Genomic DNA, 18,832 nt, shown 5'->3' with positions numbered 1-18,832 from the left:
TGAGGCTGTGTTAGTTATTACGTCTCCACAGGTTCCAGGATCAATATGCTCATTATCTGGGACCTTTTGGAGAAGAGCGTCTTGAAAGCCAGAGTTGCAATTTTCAAGAGTACTTAAGAGCAATACAGACTGTTGCTGGTAATTTAGAACTTGAATTTTTAGTTTCTATCCAAATACATCAAGCCATATTTGGTTATACTCAAATGTCTTCATATAAATCCTTTCAGACAGTTGGAAGCCTAGATCGGGGACAATTCACTGGAGTAAATATCCTGAGAACTTACAAGTATATTTTTGACAACCAACTCCGGTTTGCCTGTGTGTGTGTGTGTGTGTGTGTGTGTGTTTGTGTTCAACTGAGCATCACTTCATTTTGTAATGTGTAGCCGTGAAACTTTTACAAGAAAGCATCTAGATAAAAGCAAGGTGGAGTTACTACACTAATAACAGATTTGAACACGGAGCCATAAGACTCAGAATCCAAGGTCTATACAACTTCCAAGGAGATGTTCATTGTCATGAGAAAGAAACTAACCCCCCACATACTAGGAGGGATATGTGAAATACAGGACCTGAAAGGCACAACAGCGACACCCATACGGTGCATGACGCTTACTTGAGGGCCGTTCTGTAGTGGTAGATCGCTTCTCTGTTCCGACCTTGATCCTTCAGGAAATTTGCGTAGTTGTAGTGAACCTTGGCATTGTGGGGCAGAGTTTGAACTCCAGACCTAGAATTAATAAAAAAATGAAAAAAAGAGCAACAAAGAGTACTGCTTAGGAATGTTGTCCTTCATATCTATCTATATAAAAGTCTAATATGCAAATTGCCCCCTTGGGCAGGAGTTCTACCGACCAGGAGCTCAACTGCTTACTATGACATGCGCTGACCACCAGGGGGCAGCGTGGAATGAAGGAAGGCCCCGTTGGCAGTTGGTAGCTAGGGAACAGAGGCCCCGGCCAGTAGCTGGCAGCCGCTAGGGACCCTACCCATGCACGAATTTTGTGCACTGGACCTCTAGTTTATATTTATTTTTAAACCCTCAGCTGAGGATATGTTTTTATTGATTTTTAGAGAGAAAAGAAGGGAGAGAGAGAGAGAGAGAGAGACAGAGAGAGAAACATCACTGTGAGAAACATTGATAGGCTGCCTCCAGTATGAGCCCCAAATAGGGATCGAACCCACAACCCAGGTATGTGCTCTGATCGGGAATCGTACCAGCAAACCAGCAACCTTTTGGTCTAAGAGATGATAATCCAACCTACTGAACCACATGGCCAGGGCAGTTTCCTTCATATTCTACTTACAGTTTCATGACCTTGCATTTGAAATGTCCATTGCACCCTTTTAAGTCAAGTCTTCCACAATTTGTGAATTATATGAATTACTAAATATGCTTTGATGGAAAACAATGAAGGCAGTGCATAGTGGCCCACAACAGTCATGCTAACTGCACCTGAAGCAGAGGTGGCAGGACATGGAGATGGGTGAATGGCTGGAGAATAACCCTGCATGTTCAGGTTAATTCATTTGTTCCTTCCTTGCTTCCTTCATTCACTTATAGACTTCCTTTAAAAAAATTGAGATTATCTATAAAAATTATTCATTATAGGAGGAATGAATGTGGATTGGCCTCCCTACTAAGTTTTATTGAAAATTAACATTTACGCCAAAGCCGGTTTGGCTCAATGGATGGAGCGTCGGTCTGTGGACTGAAAGGTCCCAGGTTCGATTCCGGTCAAGGGCATGTACATTGGCTGCAGGCACATCCCTGGTAGGGGGTGTGCAGGAGGCAGCTGGTCGATGATTCTCTCTCATCGATGTTTCTAGCTCTCTGTCCCTCTCCCTTCCTCTCTGTAAAAAATCAATAAAATATATTAAAAAAACCAAAAACAAAAAACATTTACCATGGACTAAGTCTAATCTATTTTTAAAAATAAATGTCTCACCCATGTGACTCAGTGGTTGAGCATCTACCAATGCACCAAGAGGATGCAGGTTCAATTCCCAGTCAGGGCACATGCCAGGTTGCAGGCTTGATCCCAAGTAGGAGTTGTGCAGGAGGCAGCTGATCGATGGTTTTCTCATCATTGATATTTCTATCTCTCTCTCCCTCTCCCTTTCCTCTCTGAAATCAATAAAATATATTTAAAAAAAATTTTTTAAAAAGGTAGTTAGGATTTTTTTGGTGGATGAGGGGTGAGGCTGAAAATATGGACCATAAATTCATATCAGGCATAGTTGGCATCCTGATCTACTTCCCTACCCTGCACATCCAGGTGACTTTTTTCAATGATTCTCTCACTCTCCAGCAGAAGGCAGTTTACTCTCTGGAAAGGCTGCATCAGAGAGACCCTCACTCAGGAACAATAGGTCTAATTGAAGTTTGGGGGTAGAACTGCTCCTCAAATGTAGATCAAGTGAAATCTGTATTCTCAACATTGGGGATCCCCCAGTTCCTTCCCCACAGAAAGCTCTCTGAATGCTGGCAGCCAGGATTGGTCCCCCAGGGAGGAGACTGTTGGAATCCTCTGCTCTCAGTGGAAAGATTTACAAAGGCTGACCTTCAGCGGGTGCTCCAGGGAAACCATCCGTTTCCTTTTTCCCCCTGTGGGGAGGCCCCCCAGCTGACACACAGAGCTAGGATTTTAACATAATATTTAAAATGGCTATTACCCAAGTGAATTAGTCACAGGGGCAGGATGTGAGAGTAATGGCTTAAAAAAATCCAATTTCTTTCCAGGAAAATTTCTGATTTTTCTATCCAGCACTAAACAGTACATGGTAACAGGTAGGTTTTATTTATTTATTTATTTATTTATTATTTTTAATATTTTATTGATTTCAGAGAGGAAAGGAGAGGTAGAGAGAGATAGTAACATTAATGATGAGAGAGAATCATTGATTGGTTGTCTCCTGCACACCCCTTACTGGGGATCGAGCCAACAACCTGGGCATGTGCCCTTGACTGGAATTGAACCCAGGACCCTTCAGTCCGCAGGCTGATGCTCTATCCACTGAACCAAACCAGCTAAGGTGGTAACAGGTAGGTTTTAAAGAGAACTTCGATTTCAGCATGAGTATTACTGGCCTATTTACTGGGATGGATCCTTCCCTGTATGATCAGCATAGTTGCTCTAATTTACGCTGCACCGACTGAGGAACGGACAATTAGGCCTGTGGGACCACGTTTCTGGACGAGATCAGAGCACTGTTCAGCGATGGCGAGAGGAAATAATAATATTCATAACAGGCAAACAGCTGTGGATAAAGCAACTGAATCCTAACAACACACATTGTCCCATTGTTGTTTTTGACCTTTATGTTCTCTCTGTGGTTTTTTTTTTTTTAATATACTTTATTGATTTTTTTACAGAGAGGAAGGGAGAGAGATAGCTAGAAACATCGATGAGAGAGAAACATCTATCAGCAGCCTCCTGCACAACCCCCACAGGGGATGTGCCTGCAACCAAGGTACATGCCCTTGACCGGAATCGAACCTGGGACCTTTCAGTCCACAGGCTGACGCTCTATCCACTGAGCCAAACCGGTTTCAGCTCTCTCTGTGGTTTTGTTGTTGTTGTTGTGTTTTTTTCAGCCTCTCATTTTGCAATGAACATTTTGTGTGTGTTTTTTGTTTTTTTTTTTTAAAGGCAAATAAACAATTGGCCAAGGGCAAAACTTTCCATGTTGCTATCCCTGGCCAGGTTGCTCTTTCCCCCGAAGCCAGACTCCTCAGTTCGCTTTCTTGGTGCTATGATTGAGTACTCACAACTGTTTTAAAGGAAACATACAGCTTTACACATATTTACTCCACAAGGAAATGTAGTGTCCATAAATTATATGGCTGGGTCCCAAATCCTATTAATAATTATAATAATGATTATGAAAAAAATCTCCCTTTCAACTCAGGATCTTAATGCATGCACTTTGTATTTCTCCCTCACACCCTTTATTTGCAGAGACTTGAAAAAAATAATAAAAATAACAAATAAAAAACCACCACTTCTATATAGAGTATATCTCCAAGTTTATAGAGCATCAATTTGTTTTGTTGGCATGACTGAACAATAGGTCAGGAGAACCATCCGCAAATTCCTGATTAGATAAAAATCTCTCTCTCTTTTTTAAAGAGTGGTGTTCAGCCAAAGGTTAACAGGAAAGATTAAGAAGAAAGTGTCATTCTGCTCAATTTTGACCTTGCTTTACCCTGAGGCTTCACAATGCCACACGTAGTATGGTCGATTCTTAAGAAATGCTCATTTTGAATCAAGCACCCATTTCCATGGATTATCTCATTTTATCCCTTCAACAACCTATCACATGGGTAGTATTAATGTGTTTTCTATATTATAGATGAGGAAATTGAAGCTAAGAGATATTAAGACCTTTTTCTAAGGTTACAGACCTTGTAAGTAGTTGGGCAGAGATTTCAACCAAGTTCAGAATCATTCCTGAATGGTACCACAAGAGACTAGTAACTTTAGACTTTCATGATCACATTTATATAATTGGTAAGCAATCTATGGCCTTGTGGGCCACAGATATGTCAATGTGTTGTCAACCTATTGTCCTTTTGGTTTCCTTCCTGAGACAAAGACAGAGCGGAATGGATGCAAAAGAGAATGCAAGGCCCACTAAGCCTAAAATATTTACTATCTGTCCCTTTACAAAAAAAATTTGCCAACCCTGGTTTACATTATATGTCCTGAAAAGTCAAGTGATCTCTTTGGCTCAGCAATTCAGAGGGGAGGAAAGAAAAATGTGTTTCCTACCCAGGGGGAGGATGATCTAGGTCAGACAATCTTAATCGGTGGTCTTTGACCACGTCAACAGTTCATGAATGGGGTTCCGAGGGAGAGAGAGACAGAAACATCAATGATGAGAGAGAGTCATTGATCGACTGCCTCTTGCACACCCCACACTGGGGATTGAGCCCACAACCTGGACATGTGCCTTCACTGGGAATCAAACTGTGACCTCCTGGTTCATAGATCAATGCTCAACCACTGAGCCACACCTGCTGGGCTAATTGCTAGTAGTACTGTCAAGAAAAACCACCCCACATAAGTAGTGAGGCCTCAATGAGACCATATGTCTTAATGATGCTCAACAGATTTATTGTTTGGAACAGAGGAGAATACTTATGCCAAGGACACCAGCTTATGTAGAACTGTTGCAAGGTTTTCTTACTCAGTTCAGCCATCTCTTAGTTTTCTGGCCATTATGGCTAATTTAGGTTTTTCTCATCCTTCCATACTCAGCTCAGTCCTTCTGCAAGAGAACAGTCCTCGAAGGGCTGGGTTGGTCTTAGTCACCTGCGTGCACTTACAGTGTCTTGCATCTACTTCTGTTTACTGCTTGCTACATTGTATCAAAATATGTACACACATCTGACACCCATGCCAACTTCTGGCTTCTCTACAGTCAATTTCCACCTGCCCCCCCATCCTAGAATACACGGGATAAGAAGAATCTGAAAACCTCACATGGTGTTTACCATATGCCAGACACTGTCTTATGTATCTTTCACATACTTTGTTTTTCTTACACTACATTCAGGAGATTAACACTATTATTATTCTCAAATTTAGAATGAAGAAATTAAGGCATGGAGTGGTTCAGTATCTTGCCCAAGATCACACAGTTATTAAATGGGGGAACTTGGAGTGGAGCCAGGAAGCTGATTTCCAGACCCCACATTCAACCACTAACCTTGTCTTAAAGTTTCTCTAAGCACATATGTGGAATGGCTGTGTTTTAGTAACCAACTGTTCACTTACTACATGCTTCCATGTAAAAGAACAGAAGCTTCTGGATGTAAGGTCAATGAACTTTTTTTTTTCTTTTTTATTTAAAACTGCTGGCATCAACTGTGGAGGGTTGGAACACTAGCTTGTTGCTCTTGAAATAAACTGCTGCCTGCCAAAATCCATTCCCCAAGTTGCCCTGATTGAGCAGTAAAAATCAATAGGAGACACAACCACCGTTAGTATCTTTATCCAAGGAAAGGATTTAACACAGGGCAGAACCTTTTTTAAGTTTCTCATTAAAGCACTCACTACTGAAAGCAAAAGCAAAAGCAAAAAAAAAAAAAAAAAAAAAAAAAAAAGCCAACAGTTATATTCCTGAACTTCAATGCCCTTGTGTTTGCAGAATGGCCTCTGCCCTGGGTAGTAAGAGGAAACAAGTCTACTGTGTGTAAGAACTGCACTGAAGGTGGAGGGTATGACAGAGACTAAAAAGAATCTGAGGCTAAACGTGACAAGAAAATTCTTAAAAAAAAAAAAAAACAAAAAAAAACCCACACAAATCCACACAAAACACCTACATGTCAGCAGGTCCGTACAGTATCCATTGAAATAATGATGCTGGCAATGATAATGATGACAATGATTTAGCAGTAATAAGTAAGCTAATAAGACATACATGCCAGATTAACTTTTCTATTAAAAAGTTAAATTGCCAAGTAGTAGGGTCAGATCTATTATTTTACAATAGTAGAAGAGTGCAGTGAAAATTTGTCTTGTTTGTTCACTTGTTCATTCACTCATTCCTGGCAGCCCAGAGTCTGTGGCCCTCCTACAGTACTTGGATTTCCTGTGGGGAATTCTCTCCTGTCTCCCTTTGTGAGGTCTCAGTGGAGCCCCGAGGTACTCTGCCCCACCCCCCATAACTTGCCCCAGGGAAGTCAGAGGGGCTTCTCTGGCCAAGTGGGTCATCTCAGTGTCCTTGTGAGGACGAGGGGTAGGCACGTGACCTAGGCTCAAGCTCAGCCAGAGGACTTTATTTTCCCAGGACTTGGATGTGAAACAGGAAAAAACCAGTGTAAGTTTACCCATTCATTCCTGTGAGGGGGCACCTGTGCTCAGGACAGACTATCCAGATGCCTGTTCCCTGTTGGCTACATGCCAGGTTCTTCACTGCCTGTCATTCTGGGCACGTTTTTATGCTCTTCCAATATTTACCCTTTTTTCCCAAGTGACCCCAACTCTGTTTCAGTTATTTGCCTCAGAAGAATAAGTGGTGGCTACCAGCTGAGCAGGGAACCAAGTGAAAACCGTGTTGACTGAACTGACCAATTGTGTCCTAAGTCAGGATAGGAGACTGGGAAAATACTGTTGGGAGGCCAAGTGTGGTAGTGATAGGGGAGCAAAGGTGAAGGTCGCCAACACTACGGCACGAGGGAGACAGACTAAGCCCCAGGAACAGAGTATGACAAGCTACAGCCCCAAAGGATGTTTATACTTTATGACAAGTTTAGGGCTATATGTTGACATTGTCATATTCAGAAGCAGCTTGCACATAAAAACTTACTGGGAGATAAAACAGTCTTTCATGTCCTCATTCATAATTAATGTTTAAAATAAAGCAGCTAGATCACAGTTCACAACTTAATATTCTGGAATATTTGAAGAAAATTCATTGCTTTTCTCTTCCTTCTTGTCACGTGCTTATCTTTCCCATTCCCTGGAAAAGATATTAGACTCGTTTCCTTGTATTTAGATCTCATTTTACAGCCCTGCTCATCATTAAGACCCAAAAACATTCCCACGAGCCTTATTTTCATAAATTCACTTAGCACGAGCTTCTGTAAAACTTTATATATCTTTAAAAAAAATCAAAGTTAAAACAAAACTTAACATAAACAATTTTTTTAAACAAAAATTAATCAAAAAATTTTCTGGATCAATAAATATTGCTAGACCCATGTTAGCTCATTTGTTTGGAAACAAGTATATAAGCAAAAGAATGAATGGGAAGAGGTCACTCTGATCCATCAAATCATACCTGAAGAGGGACTCTCTTGACAGCCAGATTTCATTCTGCTTTACAGTTTTCCAAGAGAACAGCAGCAGCAGCAGCACAGTGGACACGGTCAGGGTGGTGGCTCCACATCGATTTAGCCAAGTGCAGAGCTTGCTTAGTCCATGCACAAAAAGGATGCAGTAGCCCATGCTGGAAAACAGGGTGGGGAGGCAGGGTTACTTTGGGGGTGCGATGACGTCCCCCTGAGCATTCCATCCCATGTAACTAACTTTCAAATGAAGCTTGTCCTGTGATAGAAAAACAACAAATATCAATGCCCCTGTCTTGTACAATCTCTACATGGCAGTCCTTTAACAGGTACTCAGGACACTGGCGGGTTCCTTGGCATTAGTGTGGAGAATAGGAACCTATTGGAGGCTCAAGCTGCCTTGGATCTCAGCAGCCCAGGCCTCATGACAAGTCTCTCATGCATGTTCTTGGGTCCAGAATGGACTCTTTGGCCCTTGACCCCTCATGTTACTGGCATTGTGTGGCACTGCTGGCACCGTGTGTCCAAATGTGGACTCTAGGCTACAGCAAGTCCCATCACAGCTTTGTGGGAGACAGTCCCAGGAGCTCCCTCTCAGGTCCTGGGAAGGATGCTGTATACCAAGGCCACTGGTCTCTCTCTCCAGGGATGTGTCCCCTAGTATGTCTCCACTCTGGCCAGTCAAGTCTTTAAGCTGAAGGAAAATCTACCCACAGGCCAACTCCTCAGCCTCGTAGTTTGGAGCTTATCACAGACAAGCTGTATTGATGTGATTCTCTTGCTGAGGCTGGCTCGGCTTTCCAAACAGACATGAAGAAGCCCTTACGTTATGAGAGTAGAATTTCGGCATGCTGAAATCATGTCTCTAAACACCTTTGACTTGGACAGAACATGATTCCTAACATCATCTACGCACTCACAGGGATGCTGCTTGTGTGCCGACTGGCCTCAGAAAAACACAAGCACTGAGTTGTACACTTTATTGCTCAGTGCATTTTAGTCAAAATTCACTTCATTCTAAAGATTATAATGACAGATTATTACAGAATATTTTAAGAACAAAGCAAGCTTGTATAAAGGAATCCTACAGTAGTCAGACTACTAATGCTATTAGAAGCCCCAAAATTGGTCTAGCGCACTTACTTGTTCAATGATTTATTCATTTTCTCTCTATTATGTGACTGGCAATATGCTGAGCAATAAAAATACAATTGTGAACAAAACAGAGGCCTTGCCCTCAAAGAACTCCGGCCTAGTGAAGGAGGTTGGCTTTCTAAAAGGAAACACCGGAATATTCACATTTCTCACACACCTCCTTTAAAGGAAACACCTCTCTGCTTTCCTCCTCTTTGCCTTTCGAAATGTCTGTGCTTTGGTATCATGGGCAGACGAACAAGAGAGAAGCATTTGAAATTCCTGACTTGGAGGCCCTGGAATCAATTCAAGGTAGAGCTCCAATTCCCTACTTCAAGTCCCAGATGTTCATTGGTCCAGCTCCCTAAAGCTTTAGGGTCCACTTTTTGGCCAAAGGGAGTCACCACCCCACTCACCACTGGGGATGATGGTTTGAGCCAAGGAGGCCCATGGCCTGATCCCTCATCCCAGTCACTAAATTTGATTGTCGAAAGCACCTTGTCGAGCCTTGTAAATGCCAAACATGGTCACTAGTGAAAAACAGAACGACAACAAAATATAAAAACAAAAACCCTCTTCACTGCCTTGGATAGAGCGTTGGCCTGCGGACTGAAAGGTCAAGGGCACATGCCTGGGTTGTGGGCTCCATCACCAGTGGGGGGCATGCAGGAGGCAGCAAATCAGTGATTCTCTCTCATCATTGATGTTTCTATCTCTCCCCCCTCTCCCTTCCTCTCTGAGATCAATAAAAATATATGCTAAAAAAATCCTCTTCACACTTTCACAACTCCCTATGTTTGGCCATAAAGGTATTCAGATTTTTCTAAAAACCTCCTGTTTTATACAACCAACCATGCTGATGCCATCACATGGAGGCTTCAGTTCATGAGGCTGCTTGCTATTTACTCCTGTAGCCCCTGCCCGATCCCAGATCCTGACTAAGCAGGCTGTTTCTCTGGCCATACGAAGGCCTCCTGGGCTCCACCCTTGCATTCACCAGGCATTTAATAGACACTGTAACAGGCACCAAGAACAGACCAGTGAATAGAACAGACAATAATTCCTATTCTTGTGAAACTCACATGGGTGGGGAGGGACAGCTGATAAGCAAATAAAACAGAGTATGCACAAAGAGAGTAATATGTGGTTTTGGGTGGAGAAAAAGCCAGCAGGAAAGAGAACAAGGAAGTCCAAGGTGGGGCGGAGGGTGGGATTTAATACAGGTGCTCAGGGAAGGCCTCGGTGAAAAGATGACCTGTGAACAAAGTTCTGAAATGAGGGGGAGGATAGGGGGCACCTGAGGACACCACATCAGCAAGGGCAGCTCCTTCTCACTCCGGCCTTCACAAAGAGCAGGGAAAGGTGAACTGACCCGCTGAAGGAGGTCACAGAGCTCATACAGATTCCAGAGCCCATGCTTCCTCACACCTGTCACTCAGCTTCACCTACTTCCTTCCCAACTGCTCCACTCTTGAAATCTTAATTGTTTTCTGCCTCCGTGTAGGAAACAGACTGCTGTCGGGCAGAGCAGCAGGGAACGGAAAGCACTGAGATTCCAACAGCCGCAGGGCAATGCTGCCAAGTGGCCGAAGACATGGAGCAGCAAAGACCGCACATATAAGCAAATACAATCAGCTACCTCATGTTTATATGTTTGCTGAAAGCTCCCTATGCGCCAGGCACTGTGCTGAGTACTTTATAGGGGACCAGGGCAGTACTGGCTTTACATATATTATCCAACTTAAACCTAATCCTCCGTAGCTTCCATTTCATACACGAGGAAACTGCAGGCAGGACATGCACAAAGTTGGTATTCCAGGTAGAAACAGATGTCTCCATACCCGGCTCCTCTAAATAGAGTAACGTCGGCAGCAGAACAGAAGTGCTCTGGTACAGGCTTACGTTTGGGGGTTCGCAGTGAGGAAAAGGAATTCACTAGAGAACAAAGAGTCTGGAACTACATCGTCTGTGCCACTCTTGAGTTCTGTGGCCACAGGAGACTTCCTCAGCTCATGCGGCCTTATTTGTTCATATTACTAGCGCTTCATATTGCCTGTGTAAAAGGCAACTTAGCCGGGCCGGCGTGGGGACAGGTTGGGCTGTGCTGATTCCCAGTTCAGTCATCTTCCTACTGGATTTGCTAAAATAAGTTTTTGTTGTTACCAAAAAAAAAAAAAAAAAAAAAAATTCTCCGCTGATTTTAGTATCTGGTAAAACTCTGATTCACTCTTAAGTGATTCGGAAGAAGCACATGCATAGATGTCTCATCAGAAGGGTCCCCAATATCAGAGAACAGGTAGTGTTTCTTCAGAAGTAACATTTCTCATTTTGCAAGCTGAAAACAGATACTGCAGTATTGTTTCAGTAGCAACCCATGTAAGATTTAAAAATTCCATTTCAAATTGATAGGTATGATTTGAAGATAGTTCTGAAAATTGAAAATGAACAAGAGTCATCTTTTCTCTAATTTTCCATGTCTAGTCTGCCCATACATTTATTTATTTGTTAATCCTCACCTGAGTTTATTTTTCCATAGATTTTTAGTAAGAGTGGAAGGGAGGGGGAGAGATAGAGAAAAAACATCAACGTGAGAGAGACACATTGATTGGTTACCTCTTGCACATGCCCAATCCAGGCCAGGATCAAGCCTGCAACCAAGGTACTTGCCCTTGACCAGAATCGAACTCAGGACCCTTCAGTCCTTGGGTGGATGCTCTATCCACTAAGCCAAACTGGCTAGGGCTATCCATACACTTAGGGTCTATACAATTCAAATGGCATATTTTTCTAAGAGTAGGGTAATTTGTTATTTTTCTTTTTTTCCTCAAATACATGTTATCTTCGGTGGTTTCCATTATTCTTGATCAGTTCTATACACAATATTGTTGCTGCCTTCACTTAATCCTGTCTATTCTTTTCCTGTCTCCACTTATTCATGTTTTCTTAAAGTAGCTTAGGAATTTGCTCTTTGGCACCGAAGTGAATAAATCACCCTTAATCTGGCATATGAATGGATATCCAAGCACATTCTATGACTTTATTTGAATGCTCTCAACAGCTATTTCTGCTTCATTGGTTCTAAATGATTTTAGGCCTTTTAAACATTCTAATGTGGTTTTTATAAAACACAGAAAAGGTAACCGGAAAAGGTATGCTTCTCTTGAGGTGAGAATAAGAGATCAAAATTCCTGTGAAAGAATGATTTAAGCCCCAAACTCTCCTGCCTATTCAAAGAGGACATTGACAAAAATGGCATTTATCATCAGAAGAAAGGATTATTCCAATTTTTTTTTTTTTTTTTTTTTGGTGGTAAAGCTTTGACCCTAAAGCCATGCAGTGCTGAACAGATAGCCTACTTCTGTTCCTTTTATCCTCAGCTTTGGAGTGAAAGGAAGTGCAAATGAGAAGAAGGTGGTATTTTCCGTCTTCCCTAGCTTAGGATGGAGGGATATGAGGTATACGTGGCTTGTTCATTATTAGACATAAAGATGGGAGATGAAAGAGCATTGTTGGTCTGACTCGTTCCAGGCCTATCTTGTAACATGGACAAATCGGCCCTCTGGGACTGATGGGACTCACCCAGTCTCCAGTGACAGTGGGCATGACTTTTGTGGTGTTCATGAATGAGATTCTAAGGCCAAGAGTGGGCTCTATAATAACAGAATATTTAATGAGTAGGAAGGTTACCTTCCTCAGAAGGATCAGCTCTTTACTTCATTTTCCTATTGTTTGGTAAAGTCTTTGAGACAACACAGAATGTCGGCATAAAGATAATGACCTATATTTTCTGGGATGCCACTGGACACACTGTGTCTATGTTTTCCTGAAAGTACTGGTACCGATTATGTGGAAATGGCTGTTTCTTGTCAAGGTCAATAATGAAAAGAGGGTCATGCAGAGCAGATTCCCGAGTATCTAAAAGGCTTGGGACATGTTCTTCACCTTCATCCAAGCCAATGTGTAGGTTCATTAAATGTAACAGGCATAATCCAGAGCCCTGACACCTTCCGAGGGGTGCCAGCAGCATCTGCCAAATTCTCTGTGGCCCTCCAGGAAGATTTGGGCGGCTCTTTGTCCAATTCTCTACCATTCTCCACTGAGATGGGGTGGCTGATCATTGCTGGGTGAAATCTTTGCCAGAAGAAGCCCCCATTTTCACAGAAAACTGTCAATATTTACAACGGCTCTAATGGAGTCATTAGAACTCTCTAAGCTCACAGCATAGAAGTTTCCCCACCTAAGCTTTAATTTCTGACTCAGCCAGGACCATCTCAGTTGGACAATTTTAGATAACAATGGAATCCATCCATCATCATAAGTAAAGCAGCTCCCCTGTGGTGTTAGTTACAAAGATGACTGTAAAGAATATTGGGATTCATTAGAGTTATAATGTCTCACACACACACACACACACACACACACACACACACACACACACACACACACAACACCCAAATTTCCTCCGATTTCAGCCTTTCAAAATCTGTATTAAACTCTCAGGTTTGGCCTGGCTGGTGTGGCTCAATGGTTGAGTGTTGATCTACGAACCAGGAGGTTATAGCTTGATTCCCGTTTAGGGCACATGACCAGGTTGCGGGCTCCATCCCCAGTGTGGGGAGTGCAGGAGACAGCTGATCAATGACTCTCTCATCACTGATGTTTCTCTCTCTCTCTCTCTCTCTCTCTCTCTCTCTCTCTCACTCTCTCTCTCTCTCTCCCTCTCCCTTCCTCTCTGAAATCAATAAATGTATATTTTTAAAAAACCAAAACCAAAAACAACAACAAAAAACCTCTTGTGTTTGTGCCCAGAGCTGTGGACCTGGCCTAGTAACCTGACCTCTTTACCAGCCCCCAGGACCACCTCTGCAGGGCAGGAGAGCACCTCTGCCTCCCTGTCACATGGCTTTGGCATCTGCAGAGACTACAGCCCTGGAGGGGGAGTGGCCTGGCTGAGCACAGTGATGAAATGGATACTAATACAGGAGATGCTGGGCAGTAAAGGGAAACCCCTCGGAAAATGATGACACATCTCCAACACTGCAATGCTCAGCTGCAGGAACATGAAGGGAGGAGGACAGCGCCTTTTTAATGAAGACTGGTTTACTGGGGAAATTGATTCTGGATGACTCTGCAGCAAGTGTGCACAATGCAGCAGAATCCAAATTGCTTTTGAGAGGCAGGCACTGGCTCTTGGTAATATTGATGTTTTCTTCATATCCCGAACGTTTATTTTAATCCAAGTCAGTTTATTCCTAGCAGAAAAAGGGCAGGGACAGCACTTGGTCTTTTTTAGAGAAAATGAAATAAAGTCAGAGAAAGGTCTATTTGAGATATAGCAGCATGGGAAGAGCAGGTGTTTGGAGGACACACCCACCTGGGTGAGAGGAACCCCTTGGCTTTAAATAAGATATTCCACATGGTTGATGACAACATTATGGACTTCCATAATGTTTACCTAAGGGTCTCTTTCAAAAAAATAAAAGTTAGCCTCCTGTCTATCACAAATTGTTCTCGTTATCTGGACTAGAAATGTGTGTTGCACATGCAATTCTTGTCACCCAGATCCCAGAAGATTTAGATCACTCGACTCTTGGAAGTATCAAGTCCTCATTACCAAATGGAATTGTGCTGTAGGTACTTTAACTACATCCACATTTCCTCCTTCCTTGCAGTTGAGCAGAACACTAAGAAGTCACTATAGCAGAAGCAACGTAGTCTGGAAGGTGCGAGATCTGTCGGTAGGCAAGGATCTGCTTCCCAGCTCTGCCACTCACTAGCTATGTCACCTGGTCACCCGGGGCAGGTCACTTCACTTCTCAGACCCAGGTTTTCTCTTTGTAAAATAGGAATAATGGTGTCAGCTACCGCAACCGATGCAATAATAATACTAGATATTTACTGACCATGTACAATACAAAACGCTTTCTAGGTTTTATGAGCGATCATGTCATTTAATGCTCACAATATCTCACTGAGTTGGGTGCTATTACTTTCATTGTATACAGATCAGGAAACGGAGGCTTAGGAAACCCATGCTCATGTTTAAGCCAGAATTCCAACACAGGTGCTCTGGCTTCAGGGGTATGCTGTCAACCACCACCTACAGCGTGAATTAATTGATACGATGAATACCACATGCTTAGCATAGCGCTGACATATGATAAAGATTCAATAAAAGTTTTGCTACAATGAGTGTTAAAATAGTATTAATGAGAATAATACAATTTTAAAGAATATTATGACCTGTTAAATGTTTAGAGAGAAAGATGCCTTTTTTATTAATAAGGAGCTATTAAATTAAGGGGGGGGGGGACTGAGATTCACTTATTTTTATAGCCTCAGATTCCAGAACAGTATTCCTAGCAATGGTGCTCTGTGAATAGCTGTTAAATGAAGACTAAATATCGACTCCACTCGGAATCATAGGTATTACAGAGAACACCTGACTGAAGCCACTTTCAACTGGTCTAAGCAAAAACACAACTAGAATAGACACTGAGGTCCCCTTTAGTCCTTCGTATTTCTTATTATTGGCAAGGCCTCATAAGCCTGTTATTGTAAGGCCATACAGAAAACAAAAAATTTGTGTTGTATTTTTGTCCTTATCGAATAGTATTTACCAAGAAAGAACCTCCTTCCAAAATTGTGCTAAAGACACGTAAAGAAACTTAAGGGCTGCTCCCTCCTGAACCAAGTCAAAACCAGATGCCCTAAAGCCTTAAGAATGCTGTCAGATACTTGGTTTGGGAGGAATTCAAAGGCTATGAAATTCATTTCTAATTTTATGCATATTTAAACTTCTAATTCAGTATCAATCAAAAAATTAAATCTTATTATTGATGTTTAAATCAATTTAAAATTCTAACCGAATATCAATAAATAAATAATGTCTTTATAATACTTTGGTTTATAATACTTTTAGAAAAATTCATTCTTATATATCAATCGTTAAATTACTCATTTTAGGAAGTTCACTAAAACCCTTATTTTAAAAATTAGAAAACCTGACTTCTAAAAAGCATCATGTTTTATTCAAAGTCACACAACAGACAAATGGCAGAACCATTTCAAGGACACATCCAGGCACCTGAAAAGAAACGTGGCCTTGGAAAGATGCCATCTGAATGAGACAAGAGAACAGACAAGCTGCAGCAACAGTCCAAACATTCAGAGCTAAGTGGTGTGATGTAATCACACACGTCTGAAGGCCCTTTATATTTGCAACCATTTTTTTTCCCTCAAGGACAAATTTTTTTTTGAGATTGTTCCTATTTTTTTTCATGAAAAGACAAAGAAAAAGAGACAGAGAAAGAAAGAAGACAATTCAATTACAATCATGTTATTAAACATATTAATAATTTTAAACACATCAAAAATATTTCTACAGAATTACTATAATTATGTTTAATAAAACATAGATATTTGGAAAAGAATGTATTGGTAAATGATTGCTGCTAAAAACCTGCATACACGTCAGTCACTCTTTCCCATTTAACTGTCAAGCTTCCAGCTGGAGGGAAGCCACTGTCAACTAGAGTGAATGGGTGCAAAGTGAGCTCATCCACCCTGCCCTGTGGCTGGTTTTGAAGCTGAGGTAATAAGCATCTTAGCTCCACAAGGATCTATTTATTATACCCTATAGGACAGTCTCTCTGGAGCTGCTGGTGCTGGTGACAGAGGGCAGGCCTCATAAAGACGAAATCATGAGCAGTAATTACCTGGGCATGTAAAGGACTCTCTCGGCCACCACAAACCCCACCCTGAAGAAGAGATTGCTGGCTGGAATGAACGGGAAGACCAGGAACAACAAGCCCACCAAAACTTCCTTGTGCTCCAGTCTCTGAAACACACAATAGTGAAGGACACATTAATTCCAGGTTAATTCCACTTCACGGGGCATTTAACCATCTCTTTCATTTTCAAGTTCTCATTGAAGGAATGAATAGATTAGACCAATGAAAACCTTTTGATCAGCGTGCTGAATTCATCAGGAAAGCCCTGAGGCTAACACCATGCCAGAGGTGTTCACACGTACCCAACAAACATTTGCCGCCCAGAAGCATCTGCTATTTGCATAATGCAATCCAGGACCATTACTTGTTCTGTGCGGCCCTACAGCAACCCTGTTTCTTGGTTCTGTCCCTTTCAGAATTTCTGCCCTCCTCCTTCCCTGGGGAAATTCATTCCCAGGGAGCAAAACTGATATACTCCAGCTCACTAAGGTATCATGTGAAACTATTGTCCTCTCAGAAATAGAATGCATTAAAAAAAAAAAAAAAGCCCACACATAAATCCCACCAGGAGAAGCAGGGCTAGCATAAGGAAAGTTAAATGCAAATGGTAATGTTCGGTACCAATGAGGGAGATTATCTGAGCTGAGGAGTTTTTAGCACCTCTCAAATAAAGCCAGTAAGCAAGTATGTAGTCCATGAAATTTTCTGGGATAAAAATTCATACAATAATAACTCATTATCTTGACAAAGCACCTTTCTGTAATATTGTACATATTAATTCGTAAAGGTTTTCCTGTCACTTATAGTTCACAGAAAAAAAGTTTCGGTTTCTAACTAATAATAAGTTGTAACAGACACTAAAAAGAAACTTGTATTTCCATGAGTGTATAAGGCATGAAAACATTGGAAGAGAGGCCTATTTAAAACAAATCTTAATGTACTGGATGGCATTTTTTTTTCCTTTTACAAAAAGTTTAAGAAAATCAAGTAGAACTTTCCATATTAGTTTTAAATGTTCCTTATGAACATTTTAAATAGTCTATTACTTTTAATAATTGTAGAAGACTAAATAAAAGTCTCAAACATAGAAATAAGAATCCATAATACAAACTACTAATACTTTAAGTATACAAAATAAAAGACTTTAAGCATCTCTCTCTCTATATATATAGGAGCCTAAGCAACCGGACAACCAGAAGACCATACAACCAGCTGGTAGTTATGACATTCACTGACCACTAGGGGGCAGACGCTCAATGCAGGAGCTGCCTCCTGGTGGTCAGTGTGCTCCCACAGCAGGAGTACCACTCAGCTGACAGACGGGTGCCAGACACCGGGCTGATGGCTGGTGAGTGCAGCTGCAGCCTTGCAAGCCTCTCCCGTGGACACTCCCCCTACACGTCTGAGCAATGGCACAGCAGGTGCAGCAGGGCCAGGACGAGTGGGAGCGGTGCAGCCCTCGGGGGATGTTGGACTGCCAATTTCCAAGGGGTCCCGGATTGCGAGAGGGTGCAGGCCAGGCTGAGGGACCCCACCGGTGCATGAATCTGTGCACCGGGCCTCTAGTCTTGAGATATTTGTCATCTGGATTTCATTAAAACCTTTGCTATTTTTACCACAACATAGAGTAATAAAATTTCTGACAGAAAGTCCATATGAGCAAATGTGATTTGGACAATTTCCCTTAATGGTTAACAATCTGTAAGTAGTGATCTAATTTTTTACCTAAAGGAACCACACTATAGAATTAAAAGATGAAAGAAAAAGAAGAAAAAAAGCTTGCATAACAAGACTTTAACTCAAATCGATGCACTAATGTTATATATTCTGTCCCACTAAAATGAATTTAAAAAACGGGTGAGAAAAGTAGCAAGTTCATTACATTGAAAAGCTGCATGCTATCTTAGTAATTTAGATTATACTTTGAATTTACAAAATACATTTCAGTTCAAGAACTTAAAAGTTTATGTAATTTTAAAAAGAATAAACACCATCATAAAAATCCTGTGACATAAAAAGCAACTATTTCTTGCTAAAATTAAAAATAAATCTGAGATAAAGAAGTACAAATTGGTAGTTACAAAATATCCATGGGGCTATAAAGTACAGCATAGGGAATATAGTCAACAATATTGTCATAACTATGTATGATGCCAGGTGGGTACTG

General features: G+C 41.6%; 1 protein-coding gene across 2 annotated transcripts in view; it reads right to left on the bottom strand.

The window, feature by feature from the left end:
- Positions 1–18,832, bottom strand: part of TMTC1 (transmembrane O-mannosyltransferase targeting cadherins 1) — a 234,987-nt gene that overhangs the window by 61,272 nt on the left and 154,883 nt on the right. For both annotated transcript variants that reach the window (XM_028144115.2, XM_054719184.1), the window contains exons 9-11: positions 16,651–16,772; positions 7,792–7,959; positions 617–730 (exon numbers count right to left, since the gene is read on the bottom strand). In XM_028144115.2, coding sequence (XP_027999916.1) covers positions 617–730; positions 7,792–7,959; positions 16,651–16,772 — 404 coding nt within the window. The remainder of the gene's footprint in view (positions 1–616; positions 731–7,791; positions 7,960–16,650; positions 16,773–18,832) is intronic.

Source organism: Eptesicus fuscus, chromosome 7 (genome assembly GCF_027574615.1).
Source record: "Eptesicus fuscus isolate TK198812 chromosome 7, DD_ASM_mEF_20220401, whole genome shotgun sequence".
Taxonomy (NCBI): Eukaryota; Metazoa; Chordata; class Mammalia; order Chiroptera; family Vespertilionidae; genus Eptesicus; species Eptesicus fuscus.
Note: the sequence above shows the minus strand (reverse complement) of the source record. Positions and strands in the feature narration are given on the sequence as shown.